Source organism: Solea solea, chromosome 2, assembly GCF_958295425.1.
Source record: "Solea solea chromosome 2, fSolSol10.1, whole genome shotgun sequence".
NCBI classification, from domain to species: domain Eukaryota; kingdom Metazoa; phylum Chordata; class Actinopteri; order Pleuronectiformes; family Soleidae; genus Solea; species Solea solea.
Window position 1 is genome coordinate 9,785,910 of NC_081135.1, and position 19,577 is coordinate 9,805,486.

At 41.8% G+C, this 19,577-nt stretch overlaps 3 protein-coding genes across 8 annotated transcripts in view; 1 reads left to right on the forward strand and 2 right to left on the reverse strand.

The window, feature by feature from the left end:
- The window catches only part of LOC131442838 (striated muscle preferentially expressed protein kinase-like), a 54,305-nt gene extending 53,248 nt beyond the window's left edge, over positions 1-1,057 (reverse strand). For 4 of the 5 annotated variants that reach the window (XM_058612466.1, XM_058612465.1, XM_058612464.1 and 1 more), the window contains exon 1: positions 629-1,012. The gene's annotated coding sequence lies outside the window, so the exon portion shown is untranslated. Of the gene's footprint in view, positions 1-628; positions 1,013-1,040 lie in introns of those variants that run through there. The other variant, XM_058612462.1, reaches the window with a different exon arrangement.
- Positions 1,058-3,054: 1,997 nt separating this feature from the next.
- On the forward strand, positions 3,055-5,636 carry inha (inhibin subunit alpha). The gene is made up of 2 exons (XM_058622708.1): positions 3,055-3,448; positions 4,873-5,636. Exons 1-2 carry the CDS (start codon positions 3,166-3,168, stop codon positions 5,604-5,606), a joined length of 1,017 nt encoding a protein of 338 aa, XP_058478691.1. The 5' UTR covers positions 3,055-3,165; the 3' UTR covers positions 5,607-5,636.
- Positions 5,637-6,160: 524 nt separating this feature from the next.
- On the reverse strand, positions 6,161-15,793 carry LOC131455226 (gap junction gamma-1 protein-like). 2 transcript variants are annotated; one of them, XM_058622734.1, is made up of 6 exons: positions 15,538-15,793; positions 15,358-15,445; positions 9,466-9,738; positions 9,093-9,321; positions 8,336-9,001; positions 6,161-7,842 (listed from the first exon to the last, which is right to left on the reverse strand). In XM_058622734.1, the coding sequence occupies exons 3-6, from the start codon at positions 9,703-9,705 to the stop codon at positions 7,829-7,831; spliced, it is 1,149 nt and encodes a 382-aa protein (XP_058478717.1). In that variant the 5' UTR covers positions 9,706-9,738; positions 15,358-15,445; positions 15,538-15,793; the 3' UTR covers positions 6,161-7,828. The 2 variants fall into 2 exon arrangements, with proteins under 2 accessions (XP_058478717.1, XP_058478718.1); XM_058622735.1 differs by lacking the exons at positions 15,358-15,445; positions 15,538-15,793 and adding an exon at positions 14,529-14,651.
- Positions 15,794-19,577: the final 3,784 nt, after the last annotated feature.

Consider the following 19,577-nt stretch of genomic DNA (forward strand, 5'->3'; position numbering starts at 1 on the left):
GAAAAAACAATGTAGGCCAATAAATTGCTTTGGAAAGACAGATATGAGTAAAGTATTCTATAATAAAGACTGTGTGTCCTTTTGATTCCAGACACAACGCAGACATGAGTATGATTCAGGAAGCCTAAGAAAGAGCTGTAATGGGATTTGTGCTCTCTTTTGAATGTTGACCTTTTTTCTAAAAGTAAAACAGTACTAAATGGTTATTCCTGATTTGATTTATCTGGCACAAGAAGATACACAGAGATGACAAAGATTAAATAAAGGTAGGTAAAAACCGAAAAGTCCATTTGACCTCTTTGAAGCCTTCATCTAAATATAGAATCCTACTGCAGGAAATACATTCACTACATTTAATGCAAAAAAAATATTATTATTGTCACAAAATATACTACAAATACAATAATATGTAATAATAAACAGCTTAAACTGACGGGTGTTTTAGTTTAGCTAATAATCTCCATGTGTTTAGGACTTTTTTGGCGTTTAAAATGGAAATTAGCAGACTGATCAAAGAACATGTGCAACATCTGGATTTGCTTCCTATGCTAATCCACAATAATATCCACAATATATAAGCGTTGCCTCAAAGAGAGTTTATCCAGAAATAGAAAGACATGCTCATTACCTCAGGAATCCCTTTGGACATCCCTGCAAAGTCCGAGTTAACGTAACGAGATCCATGGAGCAAACTATTTCATCTCAAATCATGCGCTGAAGGCCACGTCTCTCTGTGTGTGTCCTTCTGTGAGCGCTGGACTGGAGGTGTAAGTCCACCAGAGATCACGGAGCATTAGCGGCCACGGCCGTGGCTCCTTTCAACGGCTTCGACGGCTCAGTGGAGAAGTGACAGAGACAGAAGGGTTCAGGCCTTTCTGCTCCAGGGGGTTCTCAGGACCTTTAAGCCTTGAAGGTTTTCACAAATACAAACAATATTAGGCTTTGAAGTACTTACTGTAAATCAGCTCATGTTGTACTGTATGTGTTCTTTCTCTCTCGCCAGTCTCCCCCCCCGTCTCACTGCTTCAGCCCCGACTCACTCAGGTTAGGAACGACAGCTGCACCACCACAGACACAGATAGGTCACATTTCTGAGGCCATGTATGACCTACACACACAGACACACACACGTTGCACAGCTATTCTTCTGAGGACACTGCATTGACTTCCATTCATTTGGACAGCCTAAACAAAACCATCGTTATCCATTACCAGTTAATGCTTAATCTTAAAATAATACTTCAACGATTTGCATTAACGTTGTATTACTAGAATAGGGGTAGTATTTTTGAAAAACTGTGCTTCCCAACCTCAGTTTCCAATGAGTTGAGAAATATCTTCATTCTTTTCTTTGTGCCCACCAGTGACACTTGGTTAGCTGTTAGCATATCTGCTAGCAAAGATGGCGGACACTGTTTACGTTCTCGGAATTAGCGTAGCAGCACGTAACAAAAAAATTTGGAAGATATGAAGATGAAGATATTTCAAAATTCTTTGAAGATATTTATATTACAAAAATACTACCCCTATTCTAGTAATACAAAGCTAAATTCAAAATCGGAAAAGTGTTCCTTTAACCTTAAGCTTAACCTAACCACAATTGAAAACTGAGCCCTATACTTAAGCAAATTAGGACCAGATTTGGTCTCCATGGTGATGACTTGTCTTCTGTCACACACACAGAGAGAGAGAGAGAGAGATAGTTTGGTTGATAGCCTTATCTAAATGTGTGTGTGTGTGTGTGTGTGTGTAGGCTAATTCTAATGTCAGTGCAGAGACCTTAAAAGGTGCGCGCGTGTGTGTGTGTGTTCTTGTTCTAGACACTGACCTTGTCGGGACCAGTCGTCCTCATGGAGGCCAGAACCTGGCAGAACCTTCATTTCTGAGGGACTGGTTCAGTTGAGGGCAAACATTTGAATAGCGGTGACGGTTAAGGTTGGGGACAAGGCCTTGTTTAGTCTGTCCAAACGGATGGAAGTCAATGCTGCGTCCTGAGAAGAATAGCTACACAACCTGTGTGTGTGTGTGTCTGTGAGACAGAGAGACAGTTGCAGTTGCTATAAAAAGAGCGTCTGGCAATAATGACATTGTGATTCAGTCAGTTATAGAGCTGTGATACACTGAAATAAAACAGATGGTTAGAACGATTGCAGAAGACATAATTAAAGTTTTATGTTTAATTAGAGCCATCTAACAACATGACAACGCGACAGTAGTTAAAAGGAAGTTACAGTTAAAATCACGCTAGTATTAATATTACTACAATACATATAATAGACAAATATCACACAAATAGCCTTACTGTTTAATTTATTGTCTGAGTCGCTTGAAACAGAACAGAGAGGTCACGTGGGTAGAGCCCTCTACTGGTAAATACAGTGTAGCGCTTACATAAATTAATTTCCAATTAATTAAATTAATTAAAAAGAACGCACACAATTTGTCTTTTTAATACTAAATAAATATCTTTCATGTTGTTTAGGAGCACAAGTACCAAAGTAAATCTGCTCTAAATAATAAATCACTGAGTAAAATGTCCTTGTGCACAGACATTATTATTATTATGATGATGATTTTTTTCTTTTTTTTAATTTCCAGAGACAGATTTTCAATCATTCAAGGTCAGTCAGATAAAGTAGTCTCCCCCCCTAACAGCAGACAAAAAGGGTTTTGTACAGTGGGAAAACAGGTGCATGAGGGTTGTGTGTGTGTGTGTGTGAATTATGCTGGAATCTTATCAGCTACACAAACTAAACAGATGGATTCGTAATGTGAAGGAATTGTCACTAAACTGCAGATAAATGTTTGTACAGTGACATCCCAATTCTGTTAGAATGTTTATGGTACTTACGCAGAATCCAGAGCCAAACCAGGAACCAACTTCAGTGCTTTGTGTTGATGTGCGTGCACCAAGTGTTGCTGCAAAACAAAAACGAAGAATTAAACACACACACACACACACACACACAGGGTGCGATACTGTGTGAAACGGCTACAAAAACAGATAATGCAACATCCCAAACCAAGGTCATACTTTCCTATCTTCCACTGGTGTGTTGGCAACAACAGGCCCTTTCTTGCAGACTTCACTCACACCCAGATAACTTTAGAATGGACACAAACATTTAAGTGAGAATCAGAGAAGTCACCGTTCACACTGCAGTCATGATGTGCCGCGTTCTCCTCCTCAGCCTGGCTCTGACTCTGGCCTGCAGCGGGCAAGAGCTGAGCAGAGAAGAAGCTCTGGTCTGGTTCAAAGGCAGGGTGCTGGAGGGCCTCGGCCTGGACGAGCCACCTTTGACCCCTTTGCGGGGTCCCAACGTGGACGTGGCGAGACACGTGCGCCGGAGGGCCGACAGGGCCGACAGGGCGAGCAGGACAACGCGGGGGAATTGTCAAACCGGTCCAAACCAGGAAAAGACTCAGATTATTCTCTTTCCCAGTTTTGGTGAGAGGCTTTTAAACATTCTTTTTTCAACATATACAAGACACTTTTTATTTGAATCAGCTATTTAATATCCTTTTCTTATTGTCAGGTTGATATAACCAAATTTTTAACATGAGAGTTGTTGCAGCATGTTGCAGGTTCAAACTACTGTAGATTTACATCCATTTATAATCAATAGGAGTGAGGAAGGAAAGACCTTTACTCAAAGGTTAATTCATTTTTTATGTATAGAAAATTCACCTCCTACAAATATCGAGACACATGCCTTGATGAGAAGTTGGCTTTTTTAAAGTACATATTGACAGCTTGTTGAAAAAAAACAAACCCTGAAACCAAAGCTGGGTTTCTTTTATAGTTTGAAGCAATGTTGTTTTCCCCCTAGAGGCAAGAAAGAGAATTGTACAGTGTTTTCATTCTTATCTGTGTTAGATTATGGTTGAACAATGGCAAAACATCATTCCACTGCAGACGCTGTCTTCTTTAAACACATTCAAAGACGGTGTTATGGAATGTCATGAAACAAGCATGTTGTTTCAAACAAAGCTTTTTTTTGAGGGGTTCAGATTAAGGATCTTGTTGGAATGACCTGTATACAGTACTTCTATTGGCAGAATTGTTGTTATACGTTTATAATTGCTTTAATATAAAGATAGTTTGGATTTTAGAGCCTTAGAACAAGGCTTGTAAACAGTATGCACTTTAGGCAAGGGCCTTGCTTTAATGAGGCTGCCATTTTGCTTCGCCATGTTTCCCTATGCAGCATGACAGACAAAGATATGAGTGTTTGTTTTGTGTTTTGAAATGGAATTTTACATCATTTTTAGTATGCACATAATTTGATTTGTGTGTGTCATGTATGTGATTAAAACAGTTTTAAAGGACCAGTGCATAAAAAACAGTGAGAAGACATGGACTACTACGAGATACATGGCAGTGAAAGAAACAAACTTGTTTTTATATGTTAGTTAGATTCGAAGACACAATGCCTAGCCCCTTACCCTATCCTTAACCTATCCTTAACCATCACAAATATGTGACTAACCCTAACCCTAACCCTAAGGGAAATCTGATACTAATCCTAATGCTTAAACCAAGTCTTAACCCTGAAAAAGACCTTTAAAGTTGATGTCACGATGATATCAATACACACACACCCCTTACCCCTGACCTTAATCATAACCTGTTAATGACTAACCCTTACCTATCCACAATTCAAATCTTAGTCCTAAACTTACCCAATTCCTTAGAAATGAGGTTCTGCCTCATGAGTACCGGGGTTTGGTCTCCAGCTGGTCCTAATGAGGTCAGAACAGGTCCTAAAGAGGAAACAAATACAAGCACGCACAAACACACACACACACACACGCAGAAGTGGGTTAATGACAATGAGCTTCTCTAACTTCTCTCTGACCTCACTTTGACAGACTCAAATTGTGCCAGATCCGATTCATCTCGTGAAGAAACCACCAAAGGACTCTTCACGTACTACTTCCAGCCTTCCAGGAACGTGCAGGAGACGGTCGTCACGTCGGCCGACTTCTGGTTCTACACGGGCAAAGAGGCCACAGTCAACAATTCAGCCCCGCTCTTCATTCTCACCTCGACGTGGCAGCTTGTTCCAGCAGCTGAGAGGAGCTCAGATGGTTGGAGTACGTACCACCTGGAGGAGACGATGCTGACCTCTGTAGCGGAGGGACCTTTCCTCCTCCAGGTCCGCTGCCTGGCCTGTCAGTGTCACGCCAACGATCCGGACAAAATGCCCTTCTTTGACCTCCGCACCAGGCCTCGGTCTGCTCGCTCAGCACGGCACGCCTCACTCAACATTCCCTGGTCTCCTCTCGCCATCAACCTGCTCCAGCGGCCCTCGCAAGAGAGACCGGAGCACAGCGACTGCCAAAGGGCAAAGGTCGAGATCAGCTTCGAGGAGCTGGGCTGGGACAACTGGATCGTCCACCCGGCGGTGCTGAACTTCTTCTACTGCCACGGGAACTGCTCGGCCCCCGACCGCAGCACGGCAGCACTGGGCATCACTCAGTGCTGCGCGCCAGCTCCGGGCAGCATGAGGTCACTGAGGGTCACCACCACATCGGATGGCGGACACTCGTTCAAGTACGAGACTTTGCCCAACATCATACCCGAGGAGTGCACTTGTATGTGAAGATTACACTATTGTAACCCTGTTCCTGAAAATCCCTCAAACACCTATTATTTTTAACAAGTAAAACAGCCATTTTTGGTTAAATTACAATTTCATTTGACACATTTATTGTGTTATTTGGTGACCCGTGAAAAACCCAGTCTCTCACATTACAGACAAATTGTATCCATCACTTTTGGACCAGTAATACACTCAAGATCAGATCATCCAATGAAAAATGTCCATTAACAGCACATTTAAAAAACAACAACCAAGGATCTCTTTGTATATGGCCAGAGACTTGTTAAAGACTGTTATTGTAATTGAGGAACACAACACCCATTATTTTACCATATTTAGCTATAATCCAAGCTTTTGTTATGCATAACCTTTAGAGGGCAGTGTTGGCCTACATTTAAACATTTCACACATGTAACCAGATTTTGGATTGTGTATAAAACCTTTGTGTAAAAAAGAAAAATGTGACTCTTTTGATGTGTAAACATGTCAGACCTTTAAGCTCAAGATTTACAAATCAAGTGAAGATACAAAGGAAAGCAGAGAGACAAAGCAGATATTGTTCAAATATATTTATTTACTCTGAAGACAAAATAATCTCTACAGTTACAAAAACTACAAAACTTGCAATAGAAAAAAAAACAAGGATAAACCACTGAAGTAACCACGTTCAAGACGAACCGCTGTACCTTGCGACAAGTCGCAGAACTGGAAGTGAGATGATTACATGAGAGCGCGGCATCAAAACAGCTCCTTTGGCAACGTGAAGTCGGGAGTTTTTCCAGCGACGGATCATAAAACCAACTGACAGGCGACGAAAGAGTATGAACTCTGCACACACGAGTAAAAGCTACTGATCAAAGTCTCACAATGAAGTGAAGATGGTGGGTGTTTACATGGCGCCAGGCTGTGTCAGCAGCCAGCTGTCATCCTCTCCTCAGCTGGGCTTTTCTTTTGTTTTTTTGTTGTTGAAAGAAAGCATCCGTGTTTGAGAACAGAGGAGGAGCAGTGGTGTATGACAGGGATGGAAAATATGGCTCACCAAAGAAGAATGTAAATTTTCAAAAGTTTTCACTGTTGACAGGAGCCTAGAAGACAGATGATTCCAGCCGGTTAACAGAAAGAAAAAACAAAAAAAAAAACCTAACAAGAAACTGACATTGAACTTATTATTCTGCAAAGGAAAACAATATGAACCAGCTTTATAGAACACAATTGAGAGGAAGGAAAAAAAAAAAAAAGAAGATTGCTAACAGTTAAGTGCCTACTTCTCAGCAGTCCTGTGGAACATGTGGCGTTTGTGATGCCCACTCTTTCTAGACATAAGCAACTCGTCTATAAATGGGGGTGATCATTATTATTATTATTATTATTATTATTATTATTATCATCATCATAATAAAGAAAAAAAAAGGCACTGGTAAAAAAGAAAACTGATGGTACAAAAACTTATTCTTGGAAAGTTCTTGGAACATTTGTTGCTCATTAAGAATTCAAGCATTCCCCAGGTAAACATTTTTGGCCGATTGGAATAAACACACAAGTCCAAATACCTGTCAAACAATTGTGAAATGTGTGGCTTCTGACAAAAGAAACAATAACTTCCAAACATCAAATCGGTTTAAATTAAACATGACTCATCTGGTGCAGGTTAGGCCTGCTGCAAACACTCCAGAAATGACATGACCCACGGCTGTGTTGTTTGAGATTTCCCTCCGAGGCTAAACAAGCCTCGACACATTGACATTATTATCTAGAGAAGCCTCTCTGAAGCTGGACGAGTTTGAATCTGAAGGCAGCGCTGAAAACGGCCCGGGATTACTTTATGGCAACAAAAAAAAAAAATACAGGAGCGGGTGAAAGAGCAGGGTGTAGACCACGTCTGAGTTTGGACGTAGGCTGGTGAAACGGAAATGAGATGTGGCAGGCTTTCAAGTTTACAGACGTGGAGATGAACCGTGCGTCACAACACGGCTCAGTCTGCATTTTTCCTCTTTTTTTCTTTTTAAACGGACCCCTAATACTGAAAGGCTCATTTCTCTCATGCCCCGCATACACACACACACTCACACACACACACACACACAAACACGCATGCGCGCGCGCACACACACACACACGTTGGTCTCCCCTCAGTGGTCTGACTGCATTCCCATATGTGCTTCCCCCATGTGTTTAAGGCCAGTAGGAATGGAAGAACAGACGTTTGGGGGCAGGAAGCACGCTCAGGCATGTATTCCTGGGAGAAGAGGAGACAACACATGACTGTTCAGCATGTTATGTTCACTGTAACGTGGAGTTTTTAAAGACTCTGCATTGGATAACATGACATTTAGCCCACTTCACTTTTAAGCTGTGAACTTAAGCTCTGAAAATCACAGAAGAAACTTGTGTTTGTTTTACACTAATTAAGACTTTAAATAGCTTTTTTTTGTTGTTGTTTTCAAAATCATCATCATTGAGCCTCAGCTGTATAGAGCAGAGGAAAGTGGTCAACCCTGAGCTTTTGAGAAACTGTTCCATGGAAAGTCTGGCATCTTTTTCTTCAATGAAAGACTCCAACTATTATTAGATTGCGACTGTTTGTTAATCTGCCAAAAGACTAACAATTACCTTAGCACCAGAGGAATGCATCTCCAAACATTTTTTTTCCCCCCCCTTTGAAGCATAAATCTTCTTGTTTAGATTTCTTAAAAGTCAAGAGCATACTGCGTCAACTGTGTCAGCGTTACCTTTCTCGGTCGCCTCTCCCTGCTTCTCCTGGGCGAAGTTGAGGCGGTTCTGCTCGGCAGCCGTCTGTGCGGAGGTGTTGACCTCCGGGCTGCTGCTTCGTGACGGGCTCTCCTCGTCCCTCTGGTAGGCCAGTTCAAGGTGCTGGTGTGCCAACTTCAGGTGCCTCCTCAACCGCTCCACCTCTTCCCCAAAACTCTCCCTCCCGGAGTCGGCCATGGGCGAATCCCTCAGGTCTCCTTTTAGTTTCTCCTTCTTCATGGTGGCGTGGTAGCCCGGTGGGGCAGTCGGCAGGGCGCCCGACGCGAGCGGCCTGGCGCCGCGCTGGCCGAGGGCGGCGCGCCTGTTGCGGAAGGCGTCGCGGATGCCGCCGATGCCCAGGTGGAGGATTTCCAGGACGGTGAGGAGAAGGCAGAGGAAGGACACCACATACATGACCAGCAGGAAGATGGACTTCTCCGTGGGGCGGGAGACAAAGCAGTCCACGGTGTGTGGGCACGGGGAGCGAGTGCAGATGTAGGAGGGCATCACCTCGAAGCCATAGAGGACGTACTGGCCAAAGAGGAAGGCGATCTCAAAGGCAGAGCGCCACATCAGCTGGCACACGTAGACTTTCATCAAGCCGTCGCGCATGATCCGCCGACGACCGTCATGTTTTTTCTCTGCGCCTTAAAAAAAAACAAAACCCAAAAACAAAAAACTCTAATTAGATTTATTTCCTCGGAACAAACACCAAGATGAACCGTTTTGTGACTTTACCTTTTTCTGCTTTGTCAGGCTTCTCTTGTTCAATTTCCTCGGCGATCATTGGGTCTTCCTCTCCATTGTCCTCTGCCTCCTCGTAGTCCCGAACCGCCCCACGGCTCACGATGGGCATCCTCCTCTTCTTCAGGTTCCGACTCGGCCTGTACTCCGTGTCTTCCATGCGGGCGATCTTGTGCATGGCGAAGCCCAGGTACATGATCGTTGGTGTCGTGATCATGATTACCTGGACACACAGGAAAAAAAATACTCATAATATTTATATTTATAATATATTTATATATTTATAATATATAATTTATAATAGCTCATAATATAATAATATCATTTCTCTCAACAGTATTTGCCTATAACCTGATGTGCTGCTCACCTGAAAGATCCAGAATCGGACGTGTGAGAGCGGCGCGAAGGCATCGTAGCACACGTTCTCACACCCGGGCTGATTGGTGTTGCAGATGAATTTGCTCTGTTCATCGTAGTAGATGGTTTCACCCCCGACGGCAGTCAGCACGATGCGGAAGATGATGAGCACTGTGAGCCAGATCTTCCCCACGAAGGTGGAGTGGTTGGAGATCTCGTCCAGCAGACGGGTTAGGAAACTCCAGCTCATGATGCAAAAGGTGATCGGGGAGCTAAATCAGCTCTAGATAGGGCGAGAAAAGAACAAAATATGGGACATTGTGGGAAAAGTGAGTGATCCTGTGTTCAGATTTAACCTAGTGACAAAACTAAAGGCTTTGTCGTTTGTGACTAAATACCATCAGTCTGAAAATCCTCAACTATGTCTTCAAGGTTCTGCAAAACCCCACAGGTGTTATATTATTGAAACACTCATTCCTGGATGAACCGAAATGAACATGTGCAAACTAGACAAGTTCACACTTTCTCCAAATTAAAATGCAGCAGGCTGGAATTTGGTGGGTGAACCTCAACCTCACAGGACTGAGCAATAACACGCGGCCACATGCTTGGGTTTAATCAGACGTGTGTCAGCGACACAGAGCACCGACCGACTGACCCCCTGCCGGCCGCGGCGCGCTAATCCCGGCGGCAGTTTGGGGTCGGACTCGCATTCTTCCAGCGCTCAGCCGCGCCAAGCTCGAGCCGCTTAATCAAAACATCAAAGAGTCACCGAGGAGACTCTGCTGTGGCTTTGTGTTCGGATGCTAAACCAGTGTGACTGGGGGCTACGGATTTATCACCTGTCGAGAAGCCAGAAAATGATCCCTCTAAATTCATTACGATAGGGCAGCAAACAGTGTTCAGAAAAGCTTGATTTGTTGGACCTTATTGGGGGAAAAAGTACATTTTTATTTATGATGTTAATGTAGTTTAGACGTGGCTCTTACATTGTCTAATGACGGTCCTAATGACTGTCATTAGACAATGTAGGAGCCACGTCAGAGCTAATGGGAGAACACAACACGTCTTTGCCAGTCTGCTCGTTTTCCCTCAGTGATTCAGGAGGAAAAAAAGAGCCTGCAAGCTTCAAGCTTAAAGTCAGGTGACCTGAAAGGTCTTTGCTGCACTGAGGGAATATGAGGAAAACAAACTTTTTTGCTGAAGAAACTAGAAACAAGGAAGCTGGGCAGATACGATTCATTCAACACGCATTTCAAATGATCAAAAGGCTAAAATGAGCAATAAGAAAGTTAGACTTTTGTGGAGCTTGAGAAGAAAAAAAAGAAACCATTACTTCTCAGATGTTTCCCTACCTGTCACACACATTCATAGTTCCATGATCAACTTGAATGTTGCTTTAATGTCAGACAACAGTTTTTAATTATTGAGTAAGAACCATGCAATTTTTTCATTTTTGAGAATAAACTACAGGTCAAATGTAGGTCCATAAAAACACATAATGTGCATCCCTTCTTGATTTACCACAAATTAAAACAACATTTGTGTCAATAAGACAATTTTAATAATAGAATTAATAGTTTTTCCTCTCAAAAAACAAGTCTCTAAAGCCTTAAAATTGAATGGCAGCACTGGATCCAGGCGCTAAGCAACATTGGTTTGGTTTAATATCGGAATGTATGTGTTCCACACACACACGAAAGCATGTTAGATTTCATAAAAACAGGCTGTGGCAGAGAGAATAATGAGGATTTCATGACTAATGACAACAGGACTTAGGAGTCTTAGGGCAGTGGAAGAATCTAGACACGCCTGTGTGATACTCAGGCCCTCACACGCCGCGTTACTCATCAATCCCTTTGCAAAATCCTTCCTCCACACCAGCACGCTCAAGATGCTGACACAGGGTGAGTGCGACTTGCCCAAGCCTGACCAGAAAGTGCATATTTTGCCAAAAAAAGAAAAGGCGGAAAAAAAAGAAGAAGTTTGGACCGTCATCAGCCTCACCAGAGTCAAAAATTATGGACCTTGGAACAACTCAGACCCAAAGAATGTCACGTTTCAGGCACTCAACTTTGAAGAAGCCAGCTTCTTAAAAAGAGAGAGACGCCATCGCTATCTGTGGAACAATCCTGCGTTTGATCTGCAGTCACGTCAACAACGTTTTTAAAGCGCTCGACAAACTAAAAAAAAAAGGACTTCTTGACCCCGAGTTTGCAGCTGCGGGGTGACGTGACAAAAATGTATCCTTCTCCTTATTTCCCAAAACACAAGTTGGAAACAATTAAATGGTTACATTTTGGTTTGTGGAGCCACTGGTGTTCAGAAAAAGTGCCAAGTCAGTGCTGGTCAGCATATTTGAACAGCTCAACACTTTTGGCTGCACTCGTAAATGAGTGCTGAGGCCCACGTTACCTGCATCTGGAAGAGGTCGGCAACTAACAATTATTTTCTTTCCACCGATCCGTCTGTGGATTATTTGCTCGTTTAATCCAGTACTTTGTTTAGTGTTCCCAAACCTCAGAATGATGATGTCCTTAAAATTGTCCTTATTTTGTCCACAAACCGACATGAATCTGTTTTAATGACTACTTTGTTATATGGAGCAGATAAACCAGAAACATTCACAGAAGCTGGGAACTCGGAGCGCTCGCTTTATCTGGAACTAAGTTTACTGCAACTAAAAAAGACAAACATGCAGCAGTTTGCCCAGTGACGTGCAGTGAGGTTCATGACTGGTGAGCCGCTGACTCCTCTGGAGTCGGGCGCACAAATAAACAAATATACAAACCCAAAATAGAAGCTTACATTTCAATTTTGACCTTAATTGAAACACATAGTTGTTTATTATGCTTTAATCAATTCCATACTGTTCAAAAATACAATAGCAAGAAGAAACAAGAATATTTAATATAAGGTCAAATTATAATTTATTTTAAATTGGAATGTTTCTTTTCGCTGATTTTTTTTTTTTTTAAATTAAAATTGAAAATCGTGTATGGTCTTACCTTTATTTTTATATTAATATCACCATCACTGTTCTAAAAACTGCCCTCACAGCGACGTGCACCTGACACCCCATTGTGCCTATGGGGGCTCAGCACTGCCCCCTATCAGTGCGGTGCGGTACTTTCTGCCTCACCCTGCGCATTTACAGCCGCTCAGAAAGACTAGATGCATTCATGAAATGTATTAGACAGACTGTGGAACATCAGCATGTGTGTACATGTAATCAAACGTGTATATTGGCGATATAAAGAGAGGTAGCAATGGGCCTGCGTCATTCAGTGTGTGCGTCTCAAATCACTGAGTCTCTGGAGACCGCAATACTCAATAAATCATATATTTGGTTCACAAAATGTGGTGAAAAACTAAGATGGAAAGAAGCAAGCCAGAAGATATTTTGCATTCCTGTTGAAATCACACAACTCAAACCAATTTATTGATCATTACATTGTTTTTTTGCAGCAGTTTGTGTTAATTTGCTTATTTAATGTGGTTTCTTTGCTCCTCTGCAACACTAAACTAAACTGATTATTAAACTAATCCTATGGGCAGATAGGCAGAAACTGTTTGGCTGTTGTTGGTATTAACTCAGTGCAGCAGGTGCTGCTGGTTCAAAGTTCCCACTAAGGCTTAATGAAAGGCCTCCAGTGGTGCACGGGCTAAAGGGGAAACATTAAAGACTCTTCTCTAAAGATCTCCTCTTTCTCTCCACCCACAGCAGCAGATACACTAAAAGTACCTTTACAGCAGCAGACACTGTCAACACACCGTTAAAAAACACCCTCACTGCTTTGTGCTGCTGTTCTGGATAAAGGCACAAAGGGAAACTAAACAAAAAAAGGAGTTGGCTCGTCACCCAACTGCTGTGATGGAATGTTAAAAAAAAGAAGAAAGAAATTAAAGGGCATTCACTTCATTACTTAAGTGCATTTTTGGAAACTTGGGACTTTTACAGTGAGAAAATATCTGTAATTTGAGGCTACAACATGTTCACACTGTTTCTACATATTCAAAAAAAGGAAAACAGTGATTGTTGATCCAGGTTACAGCGCAACCACACGCACAGTAAATCTGCAGCACTCGGTAAAGAAACGCTTAAGACTTAAAACAAACATGTCAAGTTCCAGAATTCAACATTTCACAACACTTAAGACCAATACAGATTGATATTTCTGTATCTGACGGTAACCACAACAATGGCCTTTCAAATGATTTCACTGCCGTAATTTATAGCATTCTTTACTGTTCTTGTACTCAAAGGTAACCATTTCCTGTCAGGACAGTTAATGACGTTGTAGACCACCTTTTCCTTTTTTACCAAACTGCAGATTCTCCTCCACTCAATCCTCCCTTTTCTAAGCAACTACGTGGCCTTCACATACAAGAAACGATGATATTCTTCGTTTACAAGTGAGCTTCTGCTCCGTGAGGTTAAAGTGCAAGCTATGGTTTGGGTTTTTTGTCTTTCGCCTGTCCAGGCTCCCATAGAAACGTGGTTGCTTCCGTCAAGTACACAGAAAAAGGCTTAGTCCATTTTTATTTTAAAGCCATGATGATACACATTTATGCTAATAAAATGACTCATTTAAAGCGTTATAATCACATTGAAAAGACATCAAGCTAATTTTTTCCTGTTATTTAACTTAATTAAAAGGGAAAAGTACATTGTACTTTTACTTAATATATTTGCATATTCATATGTACATTTACTTAAGTAAAATGCATGAATACTTCCACCACCACTGCTCACCCACTGTCCAGTGTGTAAAAAACCCCCCAAAAAAACAGTGACAGACGCCTCTTCTCACAACTACGGTGTCCTTCATGACCCAAAAGGGATGTTTTTACTTCATGTGGCAAACTGGCATCACAAGACGGCCTCAAAGTACATACAAAAACCTTAATCTGAGGCTATAAAACACCAATTTAAAACCTATTTATGGGCAGCAAATGCAATTTAAATGTTACAGACTTGCCCTTTAAGTCAATTTAAAACACCAGCTATTACTTTTGAGAAGTTATTGCAGTACATTTGACTATTTTGAGAGCATCTAAGTGTACTTTTACCTCAGTAAAGAGTATTTGACTTGGACAAATCCTTACAGTGCCATCCTCCTCCAAACAGCTGAGCAGAGTGAGCTTGCTGTAACACAGTAGCTTATTGACTCGCATGCAGACTAAAACCCAGCTCAACTCAGTTAATGACCCTTCGCTGCTGCAGGAGGAGGAGGAGGAGGAGGGATGGAGATGTTTTTTTTGTTTTTTTCTGGACAAAGCAATAGGAGAGTTAACATTCCTGGACTAACCAGGAGCAGGAGAGCTGGATTTTTAGGGTTCAGGGAGCAGACAGAGGGCACATGATGGAATCAACATACAGGGCCCTGAGCATCACTCCACTGTCACATTCACACTTCTAATCCACTAGGACATGTTTCTATTTCTCATTTTAAAAAAAAAGAAAAGAAAAGGAGCAAAAATGATCCTCAACAAGCTCTGCTGAGTCAGACTGGCTGTTTTGGAAAGTGTGGCATTCCTGCAGGAAAACAAAGCGCTGCCAAGCTGCGGCAACAACTAACAAAACAAAAAAGAAAGAAAGAACAGAAAGAGATGGAACCATCACAGACACACGAGGAGCAACATTAACTGTTTGAGTTAGTCATTAAACAAACAAAGGAAAATCACTGACAGACTTTTTTCTTTTTTACCAGTGTGGGTTTCTTTCCTTTTCTTTTTTTTTGTTTTGTCTTGTCGCGTTAAAACGCGCAATTTTAAAGGGGCTTTCATGACGCCACGTGACCTCACATAACTCACAGTACCTTCACGAGAGTGTTTTTGCCGTTTCAAGTTTCTCTGTTCGGGGATCAGAATGTGTGAAAACAGGTCAAAACTCACTCACCTCTCATGCGTCAGGAGCGGAATCCAGCCTTCGTCTCAGCTCGTGAATCTTTCGTGAAGTTTTCCCAAACTAACTCGAACCGCTTTATCTTAAAAAAATAAAAAAAAAATAAAAAATGTAAAGACACTGAACTTAGTCTCGAGAACTCCGGTGTCAACGCAGACACACACACACGCACACCTTCTGCGCTCCGCGGCGCGCGTCTCCTCTCCTCCTCGTGCTTTAATTGCTCAACCAGGTTTTCCTAATTAACGCGCGGGCGGGTGCGCGCGCGCTCCTTCACCGGCTGTGCGTGCGTCCGCGTCCGAGGCAGCCGTCACAGCCCGCGATGACCCCATGCATGTGTCGGGGTCCAGGAGAAGAGGACAAAGGACGGACCTGAGTAGACTGACTGACTGCTCCTGCTTCTCCTCCTCCTCCTCCACGTAAGTCGGCCTCATTCACAGAGAAGGAGGCCCCACTCCTGAAACCTGAGACCCACGACGCCGACTACCGTTCGGCCTCTACGACAAAGCAGCGCGGGGATCCTTTTATTCCTTTTTTATTGTATGATGATGCTCAGTGTGACAATGTGGAACCTCAAGTTCCCATGGAGACGGCGGGAGGAATTTCAGTCCACTCTTGAGCCACGTCCCTGGCACCTGGCAGCTGCTCGTCAACGAGAAATAGACACATAGGCTCCATAAAACAAGAGAAAAAGATGAGTTTTCACATATATATATAAAAAAGAGCCATAACTAATAAAAACATCAGCCATAAAAGTGAGTTTCACTTTGAAAAATCATGTACTTATATGGCAACTGTTGTCAAGTAACAAAGGCACACTGGCTCAATAAAACAGACAACACAACGAGATTTACTACATTTACCACCGTTTTTATAATGTGTATAAATAAATAGAAAAACAAATGTTTCTGTAATAATACATATAATTTATGGCACCTGTTGCAAAGTAAGAATGACGTGGGTTCAATAAAATAAGACTTAAGATGACAGATGATAGAAAATAGCCATAACCAATAAAATATCTGGGTTTCATCTGTAATAATATTACTAATAAATATATTTATATGGCACCTGGCAAATGTTGTGAAGTAAGAGACACACTGGCTCAGTAAAACTAAGATTTCACAGGAAGAGCAGCTCTAACCGCTAAATTATGAAGTGTAAATGTGAGTTTTTATGATTAATGTGTGTTCAGATACATGTAAATGAATATAAAAATACATGTTTCTGTAATAATACCCATACTTTATGCGAAGAGAAAAAGACATGTAGGTTCAATAAAGAAAAATATGAAATAACGTAAAATTAGCCCCAAGCAAAGGAAATGTTATCCATAAAAGTGAAGTTTCATAAATGAAAACACACTTTTATTATTATACTAATAAACTAAAATTCAATTTAATCCTTAAAATGTGACTCAAACTGTGATGTTTGTTGAATCCAAGATAAAAATCTCGGAGAAAAGAGATGCAATGACCAAAAAAGTAAAGAATCAGCACAGAAAACAATGCATTTCTGTTGCTTTCACACTTTTGTGGCTGCAGGTTCAACAAAAATGGCTACCTTCAATTAAAAATCGCAACAATTCACATCCCATAATGCAACTTTCATTCAACTGGGCCTACATGGAAAACTGCGATAACCCTGCTGACATCACTGGGATACAATTTCAAAATGATTTTGTTTTAAAAACAAAAGGACAGTGAATGTGCCAAAACTTGCGTGACTGCAGCTGCAGCACAAGGTGGCCCGCAATCCCAGAATTCAAGTGTGGACAGCACTGCATGGCGTTGAGAGGGGAGGAGAAAATTCCGCGCTGTCATGCACATGTGCAGCTGTGGCGCTCCGGCTTCATAAGGAGGACGTGAGATGTTGTGGAGGAGGCATGTGAGAAGTGGAGTCAGGCCAGATGTCCGCCTCACAGCCAAAAGGCCAGCACTGCGTCCCGACTTCTCCAGTCCTTCTCTGCCAAAACACAAACCTGTGACATGAACTCATCGCGTTTAGTTGTTATGACTCGAGGATTCCGGCACTCAAATGTAAATAAACGTCGTATTAAAGACGTTCCCGTTAAAGAGCTCCACATTTCAACAAAAAAAACACCAACAACATTAATAAATAACACATGGGCCAGCGAGAGTGTGGAAACTGGTCTCAGATGCCATTTCATTATCCATTAATCAGAAGTGTTTTAAAGCTGCCAACAAATAAACAGAAAAGCATTTGTAATCAACAGAAAGACACTAATATGTCACAAAGTGGCACAAATTACACATGAAAAGGAGACTCGAGTGTCCAAATGTGTCCTTAATAAGGCATCGCATTGTCTTTTCTAGCTTTCAATAAAAGGTCCAGTGGGTAAAAATTAGCGACGAGTCTGAGAACTACGATGTACTTCACAGACGGGACGTCCTTCAGTTTTATTTGTGTACTAAGCTTCTGCTACCAAACAAATGCTCTGGCTTAATTGTCCATTACGCTACAAGATGGCTGCCGCCATTAAGCAAGGCCCTGGCCTCCAGCCTTCACACTGCTAACATTAGCAGATATAATCATCACAATGTGCTCGAAAACTAAATAATAATGTCACACAGTTTCACGCTTTACAATGATTGTTTAGGACATAGAATTGATTAGGTTTCATAGTTCAAGTTTCAAACTTTTGACATTTCACATTTTCTTACATGACACAAGTAATTCTTGTGTAAATATAAGCACAACCTCATTACACAAGGGGGTATATCCTGGCCTAGAGGGGTATAGTCTGGCATAGAGAGATATAGTCTGGCCTAGAGGGGTATAGTCTGGCCTAGAGGGATATAGTCCGGTTTAGAGGTTTATAGTCTGGCCTAGAGGCGTATATTCTGACCTAAAAGGTATAGTCTGGCCTAGAGGGATATATTCTAGCCTACAGGGGTATATTCTGGCCTATAGTGGTATAGTCTGGCGTAGAGGGGTATATTCTGGCCTAGAGAGTGATATATTCTAGTCTACAGGGGTATATTCTGGCCTACAGGGGTATATTCTGGCCTAGAGGGGTATAGTCTGGGCTAGAGGTTTATAGTCTGGCCTAGAAATGCTTATTCTAAACTATTTCTACTTCAAAAGGGATTATTCACTTACTCAAATGTACTTATAGATAGTAGTATATTAGATTTCTGCCAAAAAATGTTAATAAATGATTCACATTATGACAAAAGAAAAAATCTAAATCTATTTTTCACTTTTAATGACTCATTCAGACTTATGTATCGGATTAAAAATGTCACAAATCTCTGAGAGAAGAGTGCTACTTTTCTAGGCCTGTTCAAAGAGTTGACACGTGTGTTATTGTGAGTTCTAAAATCCCCAGCAGTTTGAAACACAGCTGTAACAGATGAGTTTCTTATTAAAAGCTTTGTCAGAATTTTTCCCCGCTTGTATCCTTTAATGCCTCGGATTCTCCGGGATTTGTGCACCGCCGGCTGTGAAAAAACTGCTATTCGGCACCGGCACCTGATCTTTTTGACTCTTTGTCTCAAATCGACTTAAAGAAACGGGATGTAGAGTTCTTCATATTTGTTTGTGTGCGTGTGTGAAGAACATTAAAACCAGGCTTCTTGTCGCCGCCGCCGAGTTGAACCTACTTCCGGTTCTGGGATGGAGGGTTTGTCGGCCATATGGGAGCAGCTGAAGGTGATCCAGGTCTGAAAACAAGCATGTGCACACCACATGTCCAGCACTGATGGCTGGAGAAATATTTACACAGTCAAATTGCTTAACATACCTCTGACACACATAGCTGAGCCTGGACTCAGACCGCGCTGCATTCGAGGAGTGGAACTGGCACTTTGGTGTCAAGTACGTAGAGCGATCCAATAAACAAACATTCCCGACTTCTTCTGCAGCTTTTCTCGGCATTCCTCCTCTGCTGCAGCCACAAGACAAGCCATGAATAATCCACTGAAGTGGAAATGAAGTTCACAAGGCCAAACTTTTTTTCTTATTCAAACAATTAGTACACGAGGAAACGACTTAAATTCAAATTTGAATGTATTGTTATAAGAAAACACCTAAGAATGACATAATGCGTAATATGGAAATGTGCAGCGAGACATGCTTACACTATATGAGCATGTACATACAAATATACACACACAAGTACTTGTACAATGTTCATATTAGGTATTGTGAACACTACTTTATATGTATATATATAACCCTTTAACACCTGA